Source organism: Nycticebus coucang, chromosome 12 (genome assembly GCF_027406575.1).
Source record: "Nycticebus coucang isolate mNycCou1 chromosome 12, mNycCou1.pri, whole genome shotgun sequence".
NCBI lineage: Eukaryota > Metazoa > Chordata > Mammalia > Primates > Lorisidae > Nycticebus > Nycticebus coucang.
In genome coordinates, this window is record NC_069791.1 from 70,691,631 (window position 1) to 70,717,590 (window position 25,960).

The 25,960-nt window shown below is 48.4% G+C and overlaps 2 protein-coding genes across 2 annotated transcripts; one reads left to right on the plus strand and one right to left on the minus strand.

Moving 5' to 3' along the window:
- Positions 1-2,848: 2,848 nt before the first annotated feature.
- MEPCE (methylphosphate capping enzyme) lies at positions 2,849-8,282 on the plus strand. Its single transcript, XM_053555495.1, has 4 exons — positions 2,849-5,761; positions 7,046-7,264; positions 7,445-7,571; positions 7,683-8,282. The coding sequence occupies exons 1-4, from the start codon at positions 4,130-4,132 to the stop codon at positions 7,733-7,735; spliced, it is 2,031 nt and encodes a 676-aa protein (XP_053411470.1). The 5' UTR covers positions 2,849-4,129; the 3' UTR covers positions 7,736-8,282.
- Positions 8,283-9,510: 1,228 nt separating this feature from the next.
- Positions 9,511-10,785, minus strand: PPP1R35 (protein phosphatase 1 regulatory subunit 35). Its single transcript, XM_053555496.1, has 4 exons — positions 10,437-10,785; positions 10,103-10,355; positions 9,872-10,005; positions 9,511-9,762 (listed from the first exon to the last, which is right to left on the minus strand). The coding sequence occupies exons 1-4, from the start codon at positions 10,665-10,667 to the stop codon at positions 9,589-9,591; spliced, it is 792 nt and encodes a 263-aa protein (XP_053411471.1). The 5' UTR covers positions 10,668-10,785; the 3' UTR covers positions 9,511-9,588.
- Between the last annotated feature and the right edge of the window lie 15,175 nt (positions 10,786-25,960).

Sequence of the window (25,960 nt, forward strand, 5' to 3'; positions counted from 1 at the left end):
GCTGGTGAGGGGGTGGAAATACCCAAAGTCTTCCACAAACTAAATCCCACTCAGTAAACATAAGAAAAGATAGTATATAAGGAGGGATATATATAAGTATATAGCCTAAGTAGAAATACCCAAAGTTTTCCACAAACCAAATCCCACTCAGTAAACATAAGAAAAGATATAAGGCGGGAAAAAGAACCTAGAAAAAAATAACAAACGGAACCAAGAGAAGATGAATGGGGCTGTCAAAAAAATTGAAAACATTTTATTTCACTTAGAACACTAAAAATCATCACATTAATTTTGAGATGACATAACCTAGTTCATCAGATCTCAACAAAAACCTCTATGAGTCTTCTTCCTTTCCGAACTACCTATCTGGGTTAAGCTGGATTTCTCTCATATACTTCTACTAAAATAAGTTATCACAACAGACTGAAGGAACAGATGAGAATCCAGTTTTCTATCAAGCAAGAAATGAAAGAAACTTGCAAAAATGTAAAACAACACCATTCTTCACACTAAATTTTCTTTTGCTTTAGAAAACATGTTTTTCATAAAAACACTATTTAGGTAACATGTTATGCACTTATTTTCTAATAAATAAACATTTTTAAAAATTCTCAGTTTTAATTTGTGATATCGATAAGACACGAAGCACACAAAAGCTTTTTGGAAGATAAAAGGGTTCTCAGACCAAAAAGTATGAGCACCAAGTTAGTGAAATAATTCAGTCTTGCCTAAGTTTTCTAAAAAACAGTAATCTCCCTCCCTCCCCCCACACACCATTTAGAATGTATTCACAAATTTCCTCTTCCTCACTATCCAATTATTCTCCTCTTTATATTGTTCCTGAAATTCCTGGTCTAGGAGAACAAAAGCCAACTCTTTAACTTTGTCCTCCAACACAGACTCTCTTGGCCTCAAAAAACTGTACTTAAATATTGTATTTAAAATCTTCTTGGCCAGATTGTTCACACCTGTATTCTTAGTACTCTGGGAGACCGAGATAGGTGGATTGCCTGAGCTCAGGAATTTGAGACCATCCTGAGCAAGAGCTAGACTCAGTCTCTACCAAAAATAGAAAAACTAGCAGGCAGTGTGGCAGGCACCTGTAGTCCCAGCTACTTGGGAGGCTGCGGCACCAGGATCGCTTGAGCCCAAGAGTTTGAGGTTGCTGTGAGCTGTGATGATGCCGCAACACTCTAGCCAAAGTGACAGATTGAGACTCTGTCTTATAAAAAAAATAAAAAAACTTCTTTGAGCTGGAGTCTGATTTCCTTTTGGCATAACTTTATTGAGGACTCCTGCTTATTTTTGTGCCTTGATTAACTAGTAGTACTTTGCTTTCTTTCTCTCTCTCTCCTTTCCTTCTTTCTCCTTCCTTTCCTTCCTCCCTCTTTCTTTCCGTGTATGCATGCAAGCTCAACAAGCCTGATTTAAATCTTTTAACAAAAGAAAGATTCCCTCTGTCCCTACTGCCCATAATACAATCTTTGCTATAGGGAGGAAGTGCCTGAACTAACTCTTGCACATAAGTTTATACATAAATCAATGCTGAGCTAAAGCTTCTCGGTTCAGAGTGCAAGGGAGATACAAAGGCACGGCCATTTATCACCAAACACACGCTCTTTCTTCACGGACTGCTGACAGTTCACACTTGGCTGTCAGCTGCCAGAAACGTTTCCACCTGTGCCCTCAACTGGTACCGACCTCGACCTGGCCCTCTGGTTATTTTCGCTTCTAGGAGCACATACCATGAATCCCTGATTCCCCACCGTTTCCCCTCACGGAGTGTCAGGCTTTGGAGTTAGAAAATGCCTAAATCCACCTTGAAAACCAAAAGAAAGAATTTTTGATAGGCTTCCATTTTTCCTCTCTTTTCCCTCACCACATTCTCTGTTGGAGACAGTAATTAAGATGGGAGGTATCACGGTCAAATGTCCTCGATTCTCCCACAAGGTAAAACAGTTTTCCAGCCTCTCTTCCCTGTCAACAATCCCACCATGAGAGGATTCCCCCTCAGCACCCCCTCCCACAAAGGCACAATATCCTCATTCTCGCTCAGATAGTCCTTGCCCGCCAAGATACGGAGTTGTTTTTTTCTGCTTCTTGGGGGTGAGTTAGAGATTGGACATTCTGAGGAGAAGGTGTAGGAGTTGGTTGTCGCCTGGAGGAGAAAGCTTCTCCTCAGGCAACAGGTACCAGGATCGGCCCCACCTAGAATTTCATCTGCAGCCACAGAAGAGCCAGCTACCTTCCACAGAAAAGAGGTTCTACAAGCGAGGGGCAGTGTGCGCTACCGCTGCGGCTCTGCAACGCACCTTTTTCGGGTGCAGCTTTCCCGCCACCCGAAAAAGGTGCGAGGACGCGCACAAGCTCCACCCCCTACAGGCGTACTGGGGCGGAGGCTGGATGCACATGCGCAGTTGGAAACCGCGTCTGCGTTTGCGCAGCTAAGGTATTTCCGCCATCTTCCAGCTTTATGCTCACTAAAACTACAAATCCCACAAGCATCGTGGGTTTCACTTTTTTTAGGCGGCGTCAGCAGCGCCTGATTATTCCTAAAGCGTATTTTTTTTTTTTACTAACTTTCCTCTCTATACCATCCTACCTTTTCCACCCACTTTTTTGCTTCCGGATTCCTCTTCTTCCTTCTAGTCTCTTTCATGCTTTTAATATTTTATTTGTGACTATTCTGAACCCCATTCTCGCCTCGACCGCCCTCTTCACAAACACTCTGTTGGCAGGGAGACCAAACCACCATAACCCTGGGGGAGCGACATGGAATCGCTCCTTCGCCATTGGCCCAGGCAGGGGGGCCCAAAGCAGAACGAATCCTCTTCCCCCGCCCACCCTCGTTTATATATAAGGCGGCATGAAGCCGCGGCGTGCATTCGGGAAGGCCTGCAAGCAAGCTGGTATCGTTGGGCTTCGAGAGAGCACCCCTGCGCTGGCGTCTGGGGGGTGGGCGGAGGCTTTGGTGTCCAGGCCGTAGGTGTGGAGGCAGAGAGTAAGGTGTGGTGTTACCAAGTGATTGCAAGTGGGGAAAGGCGGAGAAGCGAGAGAACAACTCAGCCATTTCGGGGGAAGAGGAAGTTGGACGACATCGGCTGTGTAGTGCTTTTTTTCCCCAGTTCAGCAAAGAATATTCCCGAGGGGGGTGAGTTAAAAAGACCTATCGTATTTTACTGAGAACCGTTCGTAGGAAGACAGCTAGGACGCTCCACTCCTTCCCCTCTACTTTGAGATTTTCACTGAAGCCCTTCTAAGTAGGTGGGCAAAGAGGGGGTTGTGCTATCAGAATCGTGAATAATTCATGAACCCGCCTCTTTCGTTGGGAACCACGCCCTCGAATCGTGCTGACGTACTTTGCGTGTACCGAACTTGAGGAAGCGACGTAACAGTCCCCGCCCCTAGGGCGGAGGGCTGGGCATCTTCTCCAGCACGTGCTGCATCTACCCGCGCAAGCCCAAAAGGGTGTGCGCAGGCGCTGCCCACTAGGGGGAGGAAGGAGGCGGGGTAGGGAGGTTGTTGGGTTTAGAGCCGGGCGGAGACGGCTGAGACTCATTCCTCAGGAACAAGGGTCGGGTGTCAAGGAGATCTTTTCACACCAGCTCCTGTCCCCCGCCTACGGTGGGTGGGATCGCGCGGCAGAGACAAAAAGGATAGCAATAGGGCCGGACATAGGTGCGAAGGAAAGTAGGGTGTCAGTTTGGGGTGGTGGGCTTTTCGGGGGGCCGAGGGGGGAATGTATTTAAACTCCCGGAGCCGTTAAGTTGGTTCGTACTCTGATGCGCGCGCAACCAGGGTAGTGGCGGAGTGCGCATGCGTGGCTCCGGGACGAGAGGAACGCGCTCCAGCAGTGCGCGCTCGCGGCAAAGAGGTAGTGGTAGAGGAGAAAGGGGCCGGCGCACGCGCGGTTGATTCCTTGAGTTGTTCGGGTCTCGCGGGCATCTTGTTTTGGTCTCGCGGGCGAGTGGGGCGCGCTTTGGGGGGAGGTGCTTGGAGTCGAGACTAAGCGATAAGAGCCGAGCTGCGCGCGCACTCGGGAAAGGGGGAAGGGAGCGGGGTCTAGGAAAGGGGGGTCATCCCCCTCAAACCCTGGTTACCCTCGACTGGGACGGAATAAGGGGAGGAAATGATCGAGATGGCGGCGGAGAAGGAGCCGTTTCTAGTGCCGGCCCCGCCGCCGCCGCTTAAAGAGCAGTCGGGCGGAAGGGGCGGCCCCACGGTGCCACCGCACCAAGAGGCCGCCTCTGGGGAGCTCCGCGGCGGGACGGAGCGTGGGTCGGGCCCTCGCGCACAGTCGGCTGGGGTTCCAGCTTCTGGGGCCGGCAAGCAGAGCCCGGGGGTTGCACAGCACCGAGGGGGCGGCCCCCAGGCACTGTCGCACGGGGAGGCCCGCTTGTCGGATCCTTTCGGGCGAGCCGCTCCCCCAGACGTGGGGGAGGAGCGACGGGGCGGGGGCGGAACAGAACTGGGTCCCCCTGCCCCTCCTCGACCCCGTAATGGCTATCAGCCCCACCGACCCCCTGGGGGTGGTGGAGGCAAAAGGAGAAATAGCTGTAATGTAGGAGGAGGTGGTGGAGGCTTCAAACATCCGGCCTTCAAGAGGCGCAGGCGGGTTAATTCGGACTGTGACTCTTTATTACCCTCCAACTTCCTCCTGGGGGGCAATATTTTTGATCCACTGAACCTGAATAGCCTCCTGGATGAGGAAGTGAGCCGAGCACTCAATGCGGAGACCCCTAAGTCATCTCCCCTTCCGGCCAAAGGGCGAGACCCCGTGGAAATCCTCATCCCCAAAGACATTACTGACCCACTCAGTCTCAATACTTGCACTGATGAGGGCCAAGTAGTTCTTGCTTCACCCCTCAAGACGGGTCGGAAACGGCATAGACACCGGGGACAGCACCATCAGCAGCAGCAGGCATCTGGAGGGAATGATAGCCACTCTGTGCTGCCCACAACCCCTCTCACTCCTTCACTTCACGGGGAGGGCACCACACAACAGCAGCGGCATAGGGGCCAGAACCGGGATGCACCCCAACCCTATGAACTCAACACAGCCATCAACTGCAGGGATGAAGTTGTGTCTCCCCTTCCATCTGCCCTGCAGGGTCCCTCAGGCTCCCTTCCAGCCCCCTCAGCTGCCTCAGTTACCTCTGCATCCTCATCTTCCTCACGACATCGAAAACGCCGCAGGACTTCCAGCAAGTCAGAGGCAGGGGCTAGGGGTGGAAGCCATGGTTCCAAGGAAAAGGGCCGAGGGAGTGGGGGAGGACGCCACCACCACCCACTACCTGCAGCAGGCTTCAAAAAACAACAGCGCAAGTTCCAGTATGGGAATTATTGCAAGTACTATGGGTACCGCAATCCTTCCTGTGAGGATGTACGTCTACGGGTATTGAAACCTGAGTGGTTTCGGGGCCGGGATGTCCTCGATCTGGGCTGCAACGTTGGCCACCTTACCCTGAGCATTGCCTGCAAGTGGGGCCCATCTCGCATGGTGGGCCTGGACATTGATGCCCAGCTTATCCATTCTGCCCGCCAAAACATCCGGCACTACTTGTCTGAAGAGCTGTGTCTCCCATCTCAAACTTCTGAGGGGGATCCAGGGGCAGAGGGTGAGGAAAGAACCACCACTGTCCGAAAGAGAAGCTGCTTCCCAGCATCGCTGACAGCCAGCCGGGGTCCCATTGCTGCACCCCAAGTGCCCTTGGATGGAGCAGATACATCAGTCTTCCCCAACAACGTTATCTTCGTCACGGTAAGAAGGTCCAGAGGTTCTTGGAATTGGGACCAGGTATGAAGAGATTAAATGGGAATGGGGCAGGTGAAGGTTATGACCCAGAAGGGAATCCATGCATATATTCCTTGCTAGGAAAACCAGATCTTCAAGAGAAGAGTCTGGATTGGCAAGTGAGAGCCTCTGCTGGGGGACTCTCCCTGTGATAATCTGAAAAGGTGTGGGCCTTTAAACCTGGGGTCCTTTCTCATGACTTCTAGGATCTCTTCCCCAAGATAGAGGCTGATTCCCTTTTCCCTCCTTCCAAACTGGACTGTAATTCAGACTGATCCACCTTCCCTTGAAAGCTGCTGCTGCTAGAGGTTTAGTCCAGATGGAACCTTGTCCTAAATTTTTCTAACAGCATGAGGGATGGGTGTCATACATGGAATGTCTTAGGGGGAGAGAGAGATTAGGGTAGTAGCAGACTTAATATTTATAGTTTCTTTCCTTCCTTTGATAGGGACCACAGCTGCTTTTGTTTCCCCTTGACAGAGTTCTCTGAAGAGTGTCAGTGGTCAAGAATCCAAGTAGTTTGGTTTTAGATTATCTCCATGTTGACCCTGGGTAATGGGAGGGGGGGAGAATCAGACCTCTGCAGAGAAGGGAGGGTACTATGCCTTGCAGAGTGCATATCCCTTGTCTGCACACAGCTCCCAGTAGAACACTCAGTAGGCCATCGGTCAGAATATTTGGCAATGTGTTGGGGTTAACCCTGAAAAATGGACTTTCCAGTGGGTGATGATAAGCTTATCACCTAGAAAAGGTTTCCTAAGGGATGTGGCTCTTCATTTCTCTTGCAGAAAGGAAAAATAAGCCTGAAACTTTGCCAGCCCCAACTGCAGGGAGGGAATGATGTTCTCCTTTGAAATCTGGGAAGCTACCCTTGTATAACATTGAGTTGCTCTGCATAAGGTTTGAGGGTGAGAATAAGCACAGAGTAGGGTCTAGGGAGAACCCTAGTCTCTCCCTCTGTAATTTGAGCCCAACTTGGAAGACTTTGTGGATAATTTGCCCCATCGAAAATACCAGGCTCCTTTTTAATGCTTGTTTTGGTTTGCCATCAGTAGGAAACAGGCAGGAGAGAGTAGAAAGAAAATGAGACTCGGAGGGCACCATTTGGGAGTCTGAGGAGTGCCTGAGAAGAATGTGACTACAGGCTAAAGTGAGGCTCCAGGACTTTATCTCAGCTGCTGCAGAGTGGGTTGTATTGGGGCTGTGAATCTTGTAATCTCTGTGCTGACCTCCCCCAATTCTTGCCCTTAGGGTAATTATGTGCTGGATCGAGATGAGCTGGTGGAGGCACAGACACCAGAATATGATGTGGTGCTGTGCCTCAGCCTCACCAAGTGGGTGCATCTGAACTGGGGAGATGAGGGGCTGAAGCGCATGTTTCGCCGGATTTATCGGCACCTACGTCCTGGGGGCATCCTGGTCCTGGAACCCCAACCCTGGTCATCCTACGGCAAGAGAAAGACACTGACTGTGAGTTGGTTTCAGTGGAAATGGGGAATGAGACTTCTTTTGGTAGAGGCCAGAAACACCTCCAGGAAGCAGAAAGAGGACTTTCTGCACAAGCTGGAAAGCCCCTTTGGGTGGGCATCACCTTTAGCCAGGGGAAGAGGCTTGTAAGCTGAAGTGTCCTCTCTCTACCTTTCTCCCTAGGAAACAATCTACAAGAACTACTACCGAATCAAGCTGAAGCCAGAGCAGTTCAGTTCTTACCTGATGTCCCCAGAGGTGGGCTTCTCTAGCTATGAGCTTGTGGCCACACCACATAACACCTCTAAAGGTAAGACTGGCTTATTTTGTTTTGGAAGGCAGTCTTGGCTGAGAGGGTATAAGCCCTGTGGGAAGTCCAGAGGCCCTACCAGCCCTTTCTGATTGCACACTTTCCCCTTAGGCTTCCAGCGTCCTGTGTACCTATTCCACAAGGCCCGTTCCCCCAGCCACTAAGTGGACCCCTGAACAGGAAGTATGAAGAGCCTGCTGTCACTGCTTCTGAGGACCTGGGGGAAGAGGAAAGTATCCCAAGGCTGGCCTTTCCTTTCTGACTCCAAAAATAGTTTCCTTTCTTGGATCTGCAGAGAAAGCTTTTCTTACGTTGCTGCCCCAGCCTCCCCTACACTTCTGGCACCTAAGCAGCAAGCCCAGCTGTGCTGGAGTTACCATCATCTTCCTCTCCCCCAGCCTCCTGGGCTGGATGGCATGGACTGTTTGCCTACCCGTTCTCCTAGGGCTTGGGAGGTATGGACAATGTCAAAATCTGTATCCCCTTCCTCCTGTTCTCCCAACGACAGAGATTCCCATTTCTCCTTGTCCCTAGCTGCATTTCAGTGGACTATGGATAGATGGACTGAAGGTTAGAGGGGGAAGCTTGGCAGGGAGGCACACAGGTACTGTGAAAATCCTTCCCGCTGCTGTCCCCCAGTGGGAGAAGGGGTTGGGTTTTGAATGTGAGAACAGCACAATAAACTTGATGTCTAGGGCAGTGGCCCCCACACATGTGTCTGGTACTTTCGAACTGGTGGGGAAAGAATGGTGCCTCCCAGTAGAATCTGTGCTTCCTCCCTGCTCTCACTAGAGGGGTGATTTTCAACTGGTGTGCCATGAAAAATTTTTAAAGATCCTTAATTATTTTTTGAAAGAAGTTAAAAGCATAGTAAGTGTATACTTTTTTTAATTTTTTTCTTTGATCAACATAATTTTTAAGTGTGCTGCGGAAGTTTAACTATAAGTTCGAGTGTGGCGTGAGATAAAAAGGTTGAAAAGCATTGTAGTAGAGTCTCAAGAAAGGTTTTTAGTGTTCTGGATGATTATCAAGTGCTACTCAAATCTATATATAGGTATACAGAACCCTAGTCGGGAAAGGGGATGTAATGCAAATTTTGATAAGGAACTTGAAGATTCTATCTTCTTTCCTCCCAAATACCCTGTTGACATATTTTTTTATGTGGAAGCTTTACACAGAAGGCTAATTTTGGACAGTTAACCACGTAGTGGAGGGAGGGAAAAACACCTTGGACCAGAGCCACCTACCTGATCCTGGACACATCAGCCACATTTTTGTATCCTGGAATCAGATGTAAAGGCAATTAACATGAAACTCTTTCAATGGCCCAATTGTTAGTGGAGCTTCCAGTATTTGTTAATTGTTCAACAAATACTGAACACTGTGATGAGGTGTAAACAAGATGGGCAGGGCCCTTAAAGGTAAAAAGCAAGGAGATAAGGTCAGTAATTCAGTGCCAGCATGTGCCTTGCTTACTGACACAGGCATTTAGGAAAGGCCTTCCGTTTTAAATGATCAGAAATAAGTGATGCATTGCTGGGTGTTGTGGTGGGTGCCTGCAGTCCCAGCTACTTGGGAGGCTGAGGCAAGAGAATCATTTAAGCCCAAGAGTTTGAGGTTGCTGTGAGCTGTGACTCCCGGCACTCCACCAGGATGACACAGTGAGACGGTCTCAAAAAAAAAAAAAGTGGTGCAAAGGAACAACTGTCATCAAAAACGTGGTGCCTGTGACTGAAGTCAGGGAAAGGCAGGTAAGGTGGTCAGGGCAGAGGTTTCTAACCCCCGACTAGAACAGTGTTTTCCACTTGGCCCCGACTACCTCAAGTTTCTTAAAAAGCCCCAGAACTTGACTCTCAGGGCAGCTTCCAGCCTAAGGCTAAGTGGACAAACCCCTGGAGGTTTTAGCCCCACCTTTGGGCTCCAAGACGAGTCTCATTTGTTAGCAAAACCACTTTATTGTGAAAAAATAATTTTAACATACAAATATAAGTGCTACCCATCCAGGGAGCTTTGAGGGTTAAGCTTCCCATCGTCTCAGTGTCCGATGCATGAGGAAGGTGTCCTCTGAAGGTCGGGGCCGGAGCTGAAGCCGGAGACGGGGAAGACCATCCAGGGTCAGGTGTGGAGATTCATAAAACAGTGTGTCTGGATCACACAAGATGGTCATGTCTGGCCCTGGCCCAGGTGGCTCCTGTTGGGAATTGGGGCCCAAAGCAACGTTACACTCCAGAAAAAAAGCCGCAGCTTTTTTTCTGGAGGGAGGGGTACAGGGAGGAAGCCCCAAGCCCCGGTCTCTTCACCTTTGGGGGCGGGGCTCGGGCCTGCGGGAGGAGAGCCAATTTTTCTCTCAGAGCAGCGTTCAGAACGTGTTCCTCCGGCACCTGCAGGCTCACCAGGTCCCGGAAGAGGCGCTTAGACCGCGGTACGTTCAGCCCTGAGACCGTGAGGAGGGGAGGGAAGCGGAGATGAGCGGCGTCCTTCACTTCCCTCTCCTCATCTGCCCCCCGCAGCCAGCCGCTCGCCCCCCTCACCCTCGGACACGCTCTCCTCCAGGCCGCAGCGGATCTGGAACGACTTTCTCAGCTGTTCCTCCACGGCCTTCGCAGCATCAAACTGGCTCCCGGCTGCGGCCCGCGCGGCCTGCAATTCAAGGCTCAAGGCCAGGCTGCTCTGCACCGCGGGCACCTCCAGCTCCTGCGGCGCTGCAGGCTTGTCGCTCGGTGTAGCGGCCGCCGATCGCGGCTCAGACCGAACTGGGGAAGGCGGCGCCAGGTGGAAACGGACCTGGGAGCAGAGAGTAGTGCCGTGAAGAGGTAGGCGCGGGGGCCGTCAACAGCAGGGGTGCCAGGCCTTCCCCCAGCTCACCTGCCGCCTCTTCCGAGCCCCGCCCCGCCGCTCCGCCCGCCCCTTCCGCTGCCTAGAGCTGCAGTTTCGCTGCTCCGGGCTCTCGGGTCGCGGGCTCAGGCTTAGGTCTAGGCCGGGTTCAGGCACCGGGGCTCGGGGTTCCTGAGCTCGGGGTTCTGGAGGTGGCCCTGGGACCGCCACGGCCTCTTTCCCTTCTATGGACTCCAGCTCTGACTCCCCATAGCCCATCATCTTTGGAGTTGCGGCTGGAGTCGCAGACTAGCTACTCGGCTCGGCCTCGCCACCCCCTCTGCCCCGCCCTCCCAGGTGCCGCTACCGGGGCGGAGCCAGCTCCCCCGCCCCGCCCTATTGGTGCTCCCAAACGTCATTTCTTTTGCTCCGCCCCCAGTTTACCCGCGAGCTTTGGCCCTCCATCTTGGCACGCCCCAAAGTCGAAGTGTTTTAGAGCCGCATCCCGTTGAAGCCCTACGGGTCCTCATCAAGCCCATTTCTTTTGAAAGTTTGTCCGGCGGTATGTTCGCCCGGCTTGTGGTGAGGTGCGGAGAGTGTCAGTCTTCCCTCCTGGGGCAGTTTAACTTAACGGTCCGGTGTTTCCGCATCTAGACCTCCCCACTCCGTGCCTCCACAGCATTTCTGGTGTTCAGTCATCTCCGAAGTTGGACTGGAACTTGGACCGGAGAGTCCCAGCTTGAGTGGGAGCAGGATCATGGACCCATCCCTGGGCTGGGTCCTCCCTGGAGGCCTTTTGTTTTAACTTCTTTTTCCCTTCGAGAGTTCCCTAAAATGTTAATCCCTATAAAAATAGGTATACTGTGTACAGTGTGTGTGAGAGAGAATTTATCCTGGCCTCCAAGCTTCTCAAGATCCCTGGACTGTGAAACAAGATCTTGGAGCTTCCACCGCCTCCCTAGGTTACTTGGGACAGGTCCCCTCAGTTCTGTGAGCCTCCATTTATTCTTATGTGAAAGGTAGTGAGTTGGGTTCAGGAATCTTGAGGCTGTCCCAGAATTAATTAATACTCAGTCCGCAGGCATGTTTGTGTACCACTTCTCAGCTTGAGAGTTTTCACTTCCTTTATTTTAGCTTTCCAGGAAATACTGTTGAAGACAAAATAGAATGTATAGGGCGGTGCCTGTGGCTCTGTGGGCAGGGCGCTGGCCCCATATACCGAGGGTGGCAGGTTTAAACCCAGCCCCAGCCAAAACTGCAACAATAAAATAGCCGGGCGTTGTGGCGGGCTCCTGTAGTCCCAGCTACTGGGGAGGCTGAGGCTAGAGAATCGCCTAAGCGCAGAAGTTGGAGGTTGCTGTGAGCTGTGTGACGCTACAGCACTCTACCGTGGGCGAAAAAGTGAAACTCTGTCTCTACCAAAAAAAAAAAAAAAAATGGAACGTATAGCATAGCTTGAATTTACAAAAATTTTAAAGGAAGATCTTAATGTGAAAACTGGAGTGTTTCCTGCTAAAGTCTAGAATAAGAAATATGTCCATTATTTCTCCTGTTCAATTGTGAAAGGGAATAGGGAGGTACAAATGTAATTTTTTATTTTAATACACTCTGTTGCTCCAGGCTGGAGTGCAGTGGCGTGATCATAGCTCACTGCAGCCTTCAACTCCTGGGTTCAAGCAATCCTGCCTCAGCCTCCTGAGTAGCTAGGACTACAGACCACCATGCCCCACTAATTTTTTTACCTTTTATAGAGAGGGGTCTTCCAGTGTTGCCCAGTCTAGTCTGCAACTCCTGGCCTCAAGGGTTCCTCCTGCCCCAGCCTCCCAAGTGGCTGGGATTACAGGCTTTAGGCACTGCACTCAGCCAAAGATATATATATATATATATTTTTTTTTTTTTTTTTTTAAGTGGAAGTATAGATTATTTTAAAATTTAAATGGTAACATACGGGGAAGAACAGAATAGAATGAAGAGAAGCTCCAACTATGTTTTGTATATTTTACGTAGTTACATGAAAAAAGGTTTTAAAAATAAATATCTTAAAGTTCAAAGAAAATCGAAACAAACCTAATTGTGTACATAATGACATAACTACATGGAAGGTAACACTTCTGAAATAACTTTAAAATAGTAATTTATGCATCTCTGAGATCTATTGTAAGGACAAAATAACTGCCATTAAAAAAGAAACTGCTAAAAAATAAAATCTTATTCTATTCTTAGTAGTCTTGTTGAGAATAGGTGAGAATGTGTAGGATAAAACAGTTAACATTATTTATATTATCAGAACTGGAATTTTGAAATAAAAGATGTAGGAGATGCAGATGTAAAATCAGTGATATTATGCAAAACCCCTATAGTCTTGAATTGGGATAGGAAGTATCTATATGAATTCATGGTATATTTTACCTAAAATTAAAAAGTACTCATATCCTTGGGGCGGCGCCTGTGGCTCAGTGAGCAGGGCGCCGGCCCCATATACCGAGGGTGGCGGGTTCAAACCCAGCCCCGGCCAAACTGCAACCAAAAAATAGCCGGGCGTTGTGGCGGGCGCCTGTAGTCCCAGCTGCTCGGGAGGCTGAGGCAGGAGAATTGCCTAAGCCCAGGAGTTGGAGGTTGCTGTGAGCTGTGTGAGGCCACGGCACTCTACCAAGGGCCATAAAGTGAGACCCTGTCTCTACAAAAAAAAAAAAAAAAAAGTACTCATATCCTAATTCTGTCCACTGAAAAGCCCTTAGAAACAATGACACTGTGTGCTCCTGGTCCTCACATGTAGGCTCTAAATTCCATATCTTGGGTATTTAAAAACCTGTACACAAATGTTAATAGCAGCTTTATCCATAACCACCAAAATCTGGAAATGACCCAAATGACCTTAACAAGTAAAGAGTTAAACATTACATTTGGGATACTAGATTTCTGCCCATGCTCAGACATTAGCATCCATCTCTTTGCCATTTGGGGCTAGATGGGTAAGGGGATGGGATAGGGGACTGACAGCCCAATAGCTAATGGTTGGCTGCCCTCCTGGGGAGGCTGTCTCCATTAACTGCTTTTCCTGCCTCTCTGCCACAGATATGACTATCAGAAGGGTGTTTCCTGGGAAAGGACCAGGAGAGGTTTTGCAAAAGGAAAACCTATTAGCAACAGGGTGAATCCTCATGAAACTATCCCCAGGGAACAAGCTTATTGCGTGACAGCTCCCAATGTGAAAAGGCTGTCCTATTTAATTCATAAAGCTCTTTAACCCTCACTTAGAACTCACCAAGTATCCCACGAAGAGGGCTTTATCATCTACTTATTTTACAGAAGAAACTGAGGCCCAGAGAGATTAACTGATCCTCCTGCCAGCAATCCTATGATAAAGGTGTCACGTTCGTTAAGTTATAGAAGGAGAGAAACATGATGGAACGCTAGGACAGGTTAGTTATTGAATTTGGCCCAAACTTTAGCATTGAGCTGCTTGGCAGCCAGGGCAGAAGATGAAACTTGTGAGCTACTTAATTTACATAACAAAAGAAGGCATCTTGTCTCCTTGAGAAGCTCTTAGCAGGGGTATTTACCCACCCACCTGCCCTCTCCTCCAGCTCCAGCTACCAGCTACTGGGGTAGCTGGCTTGAGGGAAGCAGAGTTGCTTCAATAGAGGCACAGATGGGCTCACCTAAGGGTGGGAGAAGACAGTGGCAACATCACCTGGGGATGATATTTTTGACATATGAATGGACTCCCAGGAACCTGAGCTTGGAATTAGGGAGGGCCAAGGCACTTGCTTCACCGCCTCCCCCAAGACCTGCTCCTGTCTCCCAGTGGACTGACCTGGGTTGCAATTCCAGCTCCAGTGCCTACTGAGAATGTGACCTGAGGATCACTCCCTTTCCTCAAAGCACCCTGACTTCCTCATCTGTGTCCTGGGAAGAAACTTGCCTCATGTGGTTGCCAGAGCTCAGATGAGGCTCTCAGAAAATCAAGCCCTTGTTTTTCAGGAGCTGATGGCAAGGGCAAAGGTGCTATTATCTTCGTCTTTCCTCTCTTCCCACCATTGACCTTTAGCCTTTTCTCTCTGGACATCCTCGGAGACATCCTGTCCAGTTCTCATTTTCATTGTTTCTGCAGCAGATGAACAGAATGTCAGGGATTCTAGGGGACAAAAGACCCCCAGGTCAGGGAAGGGAGTAGATTTTAAGGCAGGAGGCTAGGTCCTTCCTGCCTCTAGCTCCTGCTTGCTGGCCCCATGCTTGCCTCCTCCAGCCCCAGTGCCACTCTGTGGATAAGGCAGAAAATGTGTCCCCAGTTTTCAGGAAGCTCGGAGTCCTATAGGGCTTCTCAACTGCTCCCTGACACTTGCTCTTTGCCAGGGCCTGGGAGCGTAGTGGGTGGCTCTGAGAGGGGCCAGCCTTGGCCCTCCTGGACCTCAACATCCAGGCCAGGCCAAGGCCCACATGAAAGATGAAGCAAAACCCTATGCAACCTGTGCAGTTTAACCACTGGGTCTGGTTCAGCCTAGAGATTGGGAAGGCTTCCTGGTGGAAGACCTTGGAAGACATAGGAGATTAAACGGGAGCTGCAGTCCGATGCTGCCCTGTCCCTTCCCATCTCTATTCCAGGCTCTGCAGACCCTCCTGCCCTCCTCAGCTAACCCCACCAACGGGACCTCCAACCTGGCCTTGACTCACCTCTGCTTTCTGCCACATCCTTCCTGATCTCCAAATCAAAATTCAGGAGGCCAAGGATCTAGTGACAATTTGTAACAGCAGCTACAGGAAACTAGTAGAATTGGGAAAGAGGTCTTGGCTGTATCCTGTGCCCCTGGGTATGCCCTACACCTCACCTTAGCAGTATCCCTCTCTCTGGGGGGAAGGATTTGGTCATGAAGGGCCATCTTCCCCTGAGAGGGCCTCTCCAGGGGCCAGAAAGTTGCCAAGAGAAACAGGGGCAGAAGCAGGAGGAGAAAGAGTGGACAGTGTAAGATAGGCAGAGTACTCAAGGAACTGGAGAGGGAAGCCCAGTATGGGGTTTGACTGCATGACTGAGGGGGACATCTGTTCAGGGAAAGGGTGGAGAAGCAGTGTCAGCACTAAGAAGGTTGCTTAGGGAAGGTGTTTTATGATATGGAGCAGTTGGTGGGGAGGGTCTCTGTCCAGCCCTATAGCCTCAAACATCATAAGGTCTAGGAGGCAGCAGCCACACAGTTGTTCACCAGTCATGATCAGTAAATGTCAGGTTGCCACAGCAACAAGAAAGCTTGCTCTAGAAGCTGAGGCCTTAGACACTGAGTTTCAAGAGACAGAAGCCCTAAAGTCGGGGCCCAGCCCTCTCTCCACAAGTTGCTCCCATGTATACACCCAGTCAGTCCTCAGCTTGTTATACTGGAAACAAAGAGGTTGAGGCCCAGCTGGTCCTAGGCTGCAGGGATAGAGCAAAAGCAGTGGGACATGAGTGTGTCAGGAAGCTAGTTGGTGGGAAAGAGATCTTTCCCACAGTGTGTCATGGCCACAGAAGTGGATAGAGTGAAATTGAAGACATGATGCTGCCTTCAGGTACAGCAGGGGTGGGGGCTGACTCCATGAGGGTGGGCAAGTGTCCAGGTCACACACACCTTGCTTCATCTTGTAGCCCCTCCCTCTCTTCCTCAGTGACCTTAAAGTCCACATTCCTTCTCCCATCCCCTCTCCAGCTTTATATCCCTTCTCCAACCCCAGGGGAGCACTGAGCCCCTCAAGGTGCCTTCTATGACGTTCCCCCAATGCAGCCTTTGATGCGGTGCCCACCCCAACCAAATTTATCTTGGGTGAAAATATAGATTCCTAGGCTCCACCTCAAACTCTGGCTTTGAAGCCAGGAATCTATATTTTCAAAAAGCTCCTTGGAGATTTAGATATGTTAAGGCTTCAGAATCCTAACTGTCCACATTCCCCTTCAGTGTGGCAGCAATTCTCAGACTGCAGCCAGCTGGTTAAGGCAGTTTGCTGGGCACCACCCACAGAGTTTCTGGCTCAATAGGTCTGGAGCACAGGGCCTGGAAGTTTGCATTTCCACCAGTCTCTGGAAGAATAATACATTTGAAGACCTATCCACCTATGTGTCATCTCACTGGGTACCAGGCCCTGTTCAAGGTACTTCATATTCATACAACACTATGAAACAAATGCATATGCAATTTTCTACCTAAGGAAAATGAGATTCAGACAGGTTAACTCCTTTGTTCAAGGTCACACAACTAGGAAGGGCAGAATCTGAACCTCCATCTTTCTGAGCATAAAGTCTGAGCTGCTTCCACTTCCTGTAACTGGTAGTGACCACCTCCCTGGCAATTATCTCGTCTCTAGACGTCAACTACACATTCCCTAAAGCCTGATGAGGAACAGGATTGGGCTTTGAACCCCCCAACTCTGCAACCGCCCTGAAACACAGCAAAGGGGACTTTGCTGGGTGACAGGTTCTCTGCCCAGAGAGCTCATGAAGAAAGGTGAGAGAAGCCAATTCTAAACGTGGTCCTGACCTCTTGTTCCTTTGCTCCCATTCATCTCCTTAAGGAGCACATTGGGAATGAAAGATCCCCTGCCTTCTCTCTGTCTCTCTGGCTGGCTCTGGAAAGTTTCCTGGATGGAGAACCAGAGACCAGGAGACAGGAAGGCCACTCAAGCACTGTGGGCAGAGTAGGATGGAAGCAGGTCCAAGGGAGCCTGAGGGAAGAAGAGGATGGCAGTGCTGCGCAGGTGCCCCATGGTGCTCCCCAGACAGGTGCTGGGGGAAAGCCTGTCCTTGGGGGCAGGACTCACAGGTTAGGCCACAACTGATGGAGAGCAGTAAATCTCAATAGGGTCCTCAAGTGAAGGATGATGTGGTGAGGAATATAATAAAACTACCAAGATGGAAGCGCAAAGGCGTGGAGAGGTAAGCCCGGGGTTCTCCTTTCATTACTGACCTTGCATCTGGGCCTCTCCCCATCCCAGAATGGTACAGCCACTCTGGAAAAAAACATGGCAGTTTCATATAAAACATGTCATCTCCTAATCCCCACCTCTGTGGTCTTAAAGGTCTTCCTGGGGAGGAGAGCACAGCCCACAAGTCAGAGGCTGGGCCCCAAAGGCAATGAACCTCAACCTGACTATGCTGACCTCATCAAGTGGAGAGGGCAGGACCAAATAATAAACATCCATTGAGTCACCCTTCTCTATTCTCAACATTCATTGAGCACCTACTGCATGCCAGGTAGTATGCTGAGGTGAGCTCTGTGCTGCAGTGGTGAACAAAGCCCAAGGGATGGGAGTGGGGGGTGAGAACCCAGGGGAGGACTCCCTGAGGTAGGTAGAGAGCAGATCTGAAGGAGTAAAGAGAGTAAGCTAGAGGAAGAATGTGGAGCAGAAACTCAGAACAGAAAACTCAGCACTTACAAAGGCCCAGGGTGGAGAGGTGGAGAGGAGAAATGAAATAAAACTAGCCAAGCACAGTGGAAGTGATGCAGAAGGGGTGACGGATGAGGCCAGGCAGGTAGTCAGGAACCACAGCCAAGAGCTGAGGTGAGGAGTTTGGTTTTCTTCCTAAATGCTACGGGATACCCTGAAAAGATCTTCAACAAGGAGATGACATACTCCAAGTTACAATAAAAAGATCTCTTCAGCCTCATAACAAATTCTAAAATATATCTACATTGTTTTAAAAAAAATAGTAATATTGAGCAGTGCCTGTGGCTCAAAGGAGTAGGGCGCCCACCCCATAGGCCGGAGGTGGCTGGTTCAAACCCAGCCCCGGCCAAAAAAAAAAAAAAAAGCAACATCAAAAACAGTTAAAATTGTTTTGAAAAGAAGAATGAAGTAGGAAGAACCACTCTACCTAATGTTGAGGTTTTCTGCAGTAATCACATCAATATGGTATTGGCAAAGGGGCAAGTGCATAGATCAAACAGATCACTGGAACTAGAGAAGCCAGAAATAGATCCACACAGACATGCCCAACTTATTTTTGACAAAGGTGCAAAAGCAATTCAATGGAGGAAGCATAGCCTTTTCAACAAATGGGGTGGAAGCAATTGAATGTCCATAAGCGAAACAAAACAAAACAAACAAAACCTGCCCTAAACCTAACAACCTTTACAAAAATTAGCTCAAAATGGATCACAGACTTAAGTATAAAATATAAAACTAAAAAACTTAAGCAACATAGAAGAAAATCTTCTATTCTTCCACAGAAGAAAACTTAGGGGAAGAATTCTTAGACTTGACACTAAAGGCACAACCTGTAAAAGAAAAACTTTGATAAGTTAAATCTCATCAAAATTATATGCTGTGAAAGCCTCTGCTAAGAGGATGAAAAGACAACTACAGATTGGGAAAATATATTTGCTAACTACATTTCCAACAAAGGTGTATGTGTGTGTGTGTGTCTAGAATATTTTTTAACTCACAAAACTCAGAAGTGTTTTTTTTAAAAACCCAAACAATCCAATTAGAAAATGGGCAAAACACAGTAACAGATATTTCACTAAAGACAATATATAGATGACAAGCATTTGAACATACATGAAAAGATGTTCGACAGCATTAGCCTGAGGGAAATGCAAATTGAAACCAGAATGAGATAAAATAAGAAACAGTAGTAACACTAAATGCTGGGGAGGATGCAGAGGAACTGGACAACTCTGCTATTAAGTCCCATTGCTAACAGGAATACAAAATGGTACAGCCACTCGGGGAAAAAAACATGGCAGTTTCATATAAAACAAAACATGCATTTACCATATGATCTGGCAATTGCAATCTTGTACATGAAATGAAAATTTATGTTTATGCAAAACTCTGTATGTGAATGCTCATAGGAGCTTCATTTGAAAAAGCCAAAAAACTGGAAAAAAATTCAAATGACCTTTAACAGGCGAATCGTTAAACAAACTGGTCCATCCGTACTCTGGAATGTTACTTACCAATAAAAAGGAACACATTATTGACTCACATAACAACTTAAATGAATCTGCAAAAGAACACCAATCCCAAAAGGCTATAAGCTATGTGATTCCATTGATTTAACATTCTTGAAATTACAAAATTATAGAGAAGGAGACTGGGTTAGTAGTTACTGGAGATTAGGGAGGGGACAGGGAAGAAGGTGGATATGGTTATCAAGGGGTAGCATGAGATATCCCTGTGATGAAATTGTCTTGTATCTTAATTGTAGTGGTGGTTCAGGAATCTACACGTTATAAGATTGAATGGAATTAAACACACACACACAGTCATAAATAAATGGATGTAAAATTGGTGAAATCTGAATAAGTTCTGGGTTGTATTAAGGTCAGTTTCCTGGTGATGCTATTGTTCTAAAATTATGCAATACATTACCATTGGGGGAAACTGGATGAAGGGTATACAGGATCTCTGTATTATTTCTGGCAACTACATATATTTCAAAATAAAAAGTTAAAAACAATGAACCATATTAAAATATTTGTAACTTATGTTATAGAGAAAGGGCTGATGTCCCTGATCTATAAAGAGCTTCTAGACATCAATAAGAAGTAAGAGCAAAAACAAATGTTCACAGCACATATGTGGTGGGCACTGTTCTGAGTGTTTTCCATGCATTAAGTCACTACATCTTCACAACAATCTTGTATCATCTCCATTTTACAGGTGAGGCAACCGAGGCACAGAGAGGTTAAGTAATATGCCTAAGGCCATGGACATATAGCTAGTAAGTGGTAGAACCAAAACTCAGCAGTCTGGCTCCTGACCATGGGCTCTTTTCTTTCTTTTTTTTTTTTGTTTGAGATAGAGTCTCACTATGTCACCCTGGGTAGGGTGCTGTGACATCACAGCTCACAGCAACCTCAAACTGTTGGGCTTAAGCATTCTCTTGCCTCTGCCTCCCAAGTAACTGGGACTACAGTCGCCCGCCACAATGTCCGACTATTTTTTGTTGCAGTTGTCATTGTTTTAGCTGGCCCGGGCTAGGTTCGAACCTGCCAGCCTAGGTGTATGTCGCCGGCGCCCTACCAACTGAGCTACGGGCACCACCTGAGCACAGGCTCTTAAACTCTATTAAACTCTTTTTTTTTTTTTTTAAATATTTATTTCATTTTATGACTTATATTTTTCATTAAATAATAATCTTGGCAAATCATTAACAAATAACTCAGGAGATTAAAACATTAAAATATGCAAAATGTAGTGGTGACAATCATACTAACAGGTCATTCACTTAAATTTATTTATTCAACACTCTCTTATTGAATGCTCACTATGGTTTAAGTACTATATTGTGATTAAAAAAGATGAATGTTCACTACTTCTAAGGACATTACAGACCAATAAAAAAGAGAGATTTGTGAATCACCAAGTCCAATACAAAGTGGTAGGAGATACAGACTAAAATGAGGCCACAGAGGAAGAAGGTGATCCAATCGCATTATTATTCTGGACTTGGTAGGTGTCAGGAAGGGCCCTGGGGGAGGAGGCAGACTTGAGCAGGAGTTTGAAAGATAAGTTGGTCCTGACAGAGATGATGAAGCCAGGATGCACGGCAGGTGTGAAAACTCTATTAAACTCTTAAATTCTGTGGGTCTCTAGAAAAGACCCACAACAGTAGATAAGCAGCAGAGCATTTAAATCGTAAAGGAAAAACAACTGGTTCTTAAAAGAAAAGAAAAAAACAGGGTGGTATAGACATCCCTGTACCTCTGCCCCTCAGGGAACTCAGCTTTCTCACAGCTTCATCTGTCCCAGTTTGGGAAAACTCAGCAGCTGTCACACCCCAGCATGACCAGTGCATAGACTCATCCTTCAACACAAATGACTTAACCCTGCCTTCCAAAACCTGCTCCTCACCAGCCACTCACCCCAGGAATCACTGGGGGAAAGGGAACCAGGCAGAAAGCCATGTCTCAGCTTTCACAGGGACAGAGAGTATGCCAGGCAAAGTGGGCAGACAGGCACGCGGCAAATAAAAAGATAGAGAAGGGAGAAGAGGTCCCCTTCTTTAGTCCATCTCCTCTTTGGAGAACTCACAGGCTATCTGCCCAGTACTCCAGTTTGGGTCAAGACAGCCCAATGAGAGCTAGACAGTGCTGGCAGATCCAGCAGCTGTGACCCAGGGGACAAATGTCTCAGCATGAGGCCACCAGAAATGCCTGCTCCTAGACACACAGGCCCTTTGGAAAAGATCCAGCCCTCTAACAACCACCCACCCCCCTTTCCTTACACCCCCAAGGCCTGATGGACCATGTGCCTATTTGGAGGAGTATGGAGTATAGATGAAGGAAGCTACCCCAGCTACCTGGACTCCCCAAAACTATCCTCCAAACTAACACCTCATTTGACAGGAGACTTCTCAGATGCCTACTAGGTAGAGAATGCCCTCACTGCAATCTTACAGTGTTTCCCTCCATTCCTGAGAGGAAAGTGAGAGCAAGTTAAAATATAGCTATAGATAACTCTGAGGCCCAAGACCTTCGGGCCAGTGCTCAGCTGTGTTGTGCCTTAAATGCCACACCCCGTGACAATGAACAAAGCCCCCTGCCTGAGTCGGGCCTAAGGTAGGGTTAAGCCGTGGCTGGCTCTCCTCCCACCAGGGCTCAAATATTAAAATGCATGAGGCTGAAGGAGAGGAAGTGACACTGGTAGAAAGACTGGTGTCCAAAACTGGGACTTTGTCTCTGGGCGGGGGAAGAGGAAGAGTTCAAAGGCTCAAACAGAGAATGTTTTACCTGGGTCAACTCTTCCATAGCAGCTCAAGAAAAAAAAACTCACTTTGGACTACAAAAACAAGGGAATTGGAGGGATCATGTGTTCTCAAAATCTGAATAGTGCACAGTAGAAAAGGGAGCATAGGACCCAAACCCAAACTCCTAGAAGCTGGCAGGGAGCAGAGCAATCCATCATTTTATTTGAGGAGCCTGAGACACAGTGGTGGAAAGTGACTCAAAAGTCATGCAGCAAGGCAGGAGCAAGAATGAGACTAGGACCAAGGCCTCTGGACTCTCTTCCTCCCACACGTGGCATTCTTTAGTGCTTCCAAAATGGTGTTGGTGGAGTGTGCTTCCCATACACTAAGTGAAAGTTTACTTTCTGGTTCATTCAGCACTGTTTTGGGCCTTAGCACTCATAAACCACAAATCATAACTATTAGCATAACACAAGCAGCTAACACTGGGCCCTTATGTTATGTTTCCGCTGATCCTTACAATTACTCTATCATTCAAGTATCACTCATCCCCATTTTCCAGATGAGGAAACCGAGACTCAGAGAGGTTAACTAATTTACTCAAGTTTACACATCCTGGCAAAAACCACTTCCCAATGTTCCTTACTATTATGTTTTACGGCTGCCTCCCAAGTATATTGGTAAACAAATAAATATGATAATTTCAGATACTGTTAAGTACTATGAAAAAATAAACCTTGGTGAGAGATAGAGGAGATCTCCAGGGTAGTTCTCTTGAGCTTAGGTGAGGTGGACAGGACGGGTCCATGTCAAGAGGTAATGACATTTGCACAGAATCTAGATGGGAGGGTGGTGCCTGTGGCTCAAGGGAGTAGGGCGCCGGCCCCATATCCTGGAGGTGGCAGGTTCAAACCCAGCCCCTGCTAAAAACTGCAAAACAAACAAACAAAAAGAAAAACAGAATCTAGATGGGCAATGAGTCCGCTGTTCCAAGATCTAAAAGAAAGGCATTTTTAGACAAAGGGAAAAGTCTGGACTTTTCCCCCATGGATGATAGAAAGCCACTAGGGGGTTTAAGTAGGAAAGTGACCTGTTTTGCTATGTGGTCAATGGACTGTAGGGGGTCCCAGGGAAAGAAGCAGGAGAAATGATTTGAAATGTTTAGGGAATTTGATAATGATGGGGAAGAAGGGAGAGATGGAGCAGGACCAGGAAGAGTACATAGCAATCAGGGACCAGCACTCTTATTTTGTTCCCACGGCCCTAAAGCCCTTTTCACCAATAGGATGGGTGGTCTTTGAAAATAAAAAAGGGTCCCTGTCTAGGCATGGTGGTTCATGCCTGTAATACCAGCACATTGGGAGGCTATGAGATCAGCCTGGGCAACATAGTAAGACCCCCATCTCTACAAAAAATAAAAAAATTGGCTGAGCATGGTAACACATGCCTGTAGTCCTAGCTAACTGAGGAGGTTGTAGTGGGATCACTTGAGCCCAGAAGTTTGAGGCTGCAGTGAGCTATGATCCCACCACTGCACTTTTGCCTGGGTCACAGAGCAAGACATTGTCTCAAAAACAAACAAAAAAAGAAGGACCCTGAACCCAGCTGGGCCACCCATAGCCTTTCCACTCTGGCCAAGTAAAGTATCCTTGAGGAAGAGGCAATATCTGCAGCCTGGTGGTGGGAGGGTGTCCAAGATAGGATATTTTTTTTTTTTTTTTGAGACAGAGTCTCACTATGTCGCCCTAGATAGAGTACCATGGCATCATAGCTCACAGCAATGTCCAACTCCTGGGCTTAAGCATTCGCTTGCCTCAGTCTCCCAGTAGCTGGGACTACAGGCGCCCGCCACAACACCCGGCTATTTTTTTGTTGCAGTTTGCCCCAGCAGGGTTTGAACCCGCCATCCTGGGTGTATGTGGCTGGTGCCATAACCCCTGTGCTACGGATGCCGAGCCCAAGGTAGGATTTTTGCTCAAGACTGTCATCAAGACACAGCTTTCTTCTGCCACAGGTGTCACTGTGTCTCCCACTGTTCATTACCAGGAGAGGGCTGGTTGGATAAGAATCCTGCCCTGTCCATAAATTTCCACTCCAGGAGATTCTACATGCTCTCCTAGCTGGGAAGTCCTACCACAGTCCTCCAGGGCTCTGAGCTGGATCCTTAGGACAGATGAGAAAGGCTGACTAGGTGAACTAAGAAGCAAGGTCTGTGGACCATTCCCTTCCACCCTGCCCCTTTCCCTGCCACAAGTCTCCCTGCCTTTGCTCAGCCAAGCCCAGACAAAGCTCTGTGTAGGGGGAAGTAGAGAGCTGTAGGATGTGCCAGCAGCAATCTTGGCTGCTGGCTGAACTCACCTCTCCGCCCCACTCCCAAGAAACTGAAGTAGCCAAATTAAAATGAGAGCCTTCCTTTCCACAAGCCCACAGCCTCAAGCTCAGATGGATCCTGGGCCTTTAGCTACTTGCAAGGCTATTTTAGCAGTGACCCTCAGAGGCCCTGCCTACCTCACCCTACATTACGTTTCTCACTGAAACCTCAGGTCCCCAGAGAAGAGGAGCCCATGTCCAGGTCTTGGAAGGGCTGATCCTAGATCTTAGTGAGGTATTAACCTTCTGAGACCCTTTAAACCTCAGGGCTTCCTGGGACACATACCCCGCACCAACATTGTTCACCCCCAGAAAGGTTTTTGACACATAAGGGATTCAGGATGAATAATTGGTGATTGGAAGCTCCAGACATGAGCAAGGCATGATAGCTTACCTCTGTAATCCCAGTGCTTTGGAAGGCTGAGACAGGAGGATCTCCTGAGCCCAGGGGTTCAAGGTTGCAGTGAGCTATGATGGCGCCACTGCACTCTAGTCTGGGTGACATAATGAGATCTTATCTCTTAAAAAAAAAAAAAAGAAAAAAAGAAAGGAAAAGAAAGCTCCAGATATGAGTCACTGTACATCACTTTGTTTTGAGGCCCTGCCTGAAAACAGGCTTTGACTTTCAGCTACTCTTAGGACTGAGTCCCAGTGAAATCACTTCACTCCTGGGCTGAACACCTGCTGTGTAACATATCCTGGATGAGCCAGGCTCCTTATCTGAAAGAATGAAAGCTGCACGACCTTAAACATGACCTTTCTGTCCCTCAGTTTTCTCTGAAAAATTAAAGTGAGGACTCTTCAGAAAGCTATTGTGAGAATTATTTTAAAATAAGATAGTCTCAGTGGGTACTTAATCATGGTGGTTGTGGCTGTAGCGGACAGCTCACAGGCTCAGGACAGCAAAGCTGTGGGGAGGATGGGGGTGGGGGCTCCAGGACCAGAAAAGGATCTGCATCCCTGGGAACCAGGTCAAACTTTCCCAGAGCTGCAGAGGTGTGTGTGTAGAGGGGGCACTGCCTGCTGTTCACAAGTAAACTCTCCTGGGGCAAGACCTAGCACAGCTGTCTGCACCCTCTCTCCTCCCATCCCAGGGCCTTGGTGCCCCTTCGGCTAAGGCTCTACTGCCATCTCTTTCTCCTTCCCCATGCCCTATGAACCCTCCAATCCCTGAATTTTGCTGGAATATCTCTGCTTTTCCTTGCACAGCCACCTCTGCACCTTCACATGGCCAGGCTAGAGGGCAGGCTAAGCCCAGGAGGATACTTGCAGCTCAAGGCATCCCTACCCTCCAACCTCCCTCCAAGAGGTCAGGGGCACTGGTCCCAGATCCCCCACCTCAGTGGGCCAAAGCCTCCACTGGGCCTACCCAAGCTACAAACCCCATCTTAGCCACAGGCTGGCACTGCGTCCTTGCATGAAGAGTACAAGGCCGCTGGTAGTTTCCTCTCAGCAGGGCTTAGGTAGCACAGCCTGGTGTGTCTGCAGATGGGAGAGCCTCCAAGGCCAAGCCCACTGCCAAACCCAGGAGAGGAAGGGCAGCAAGATA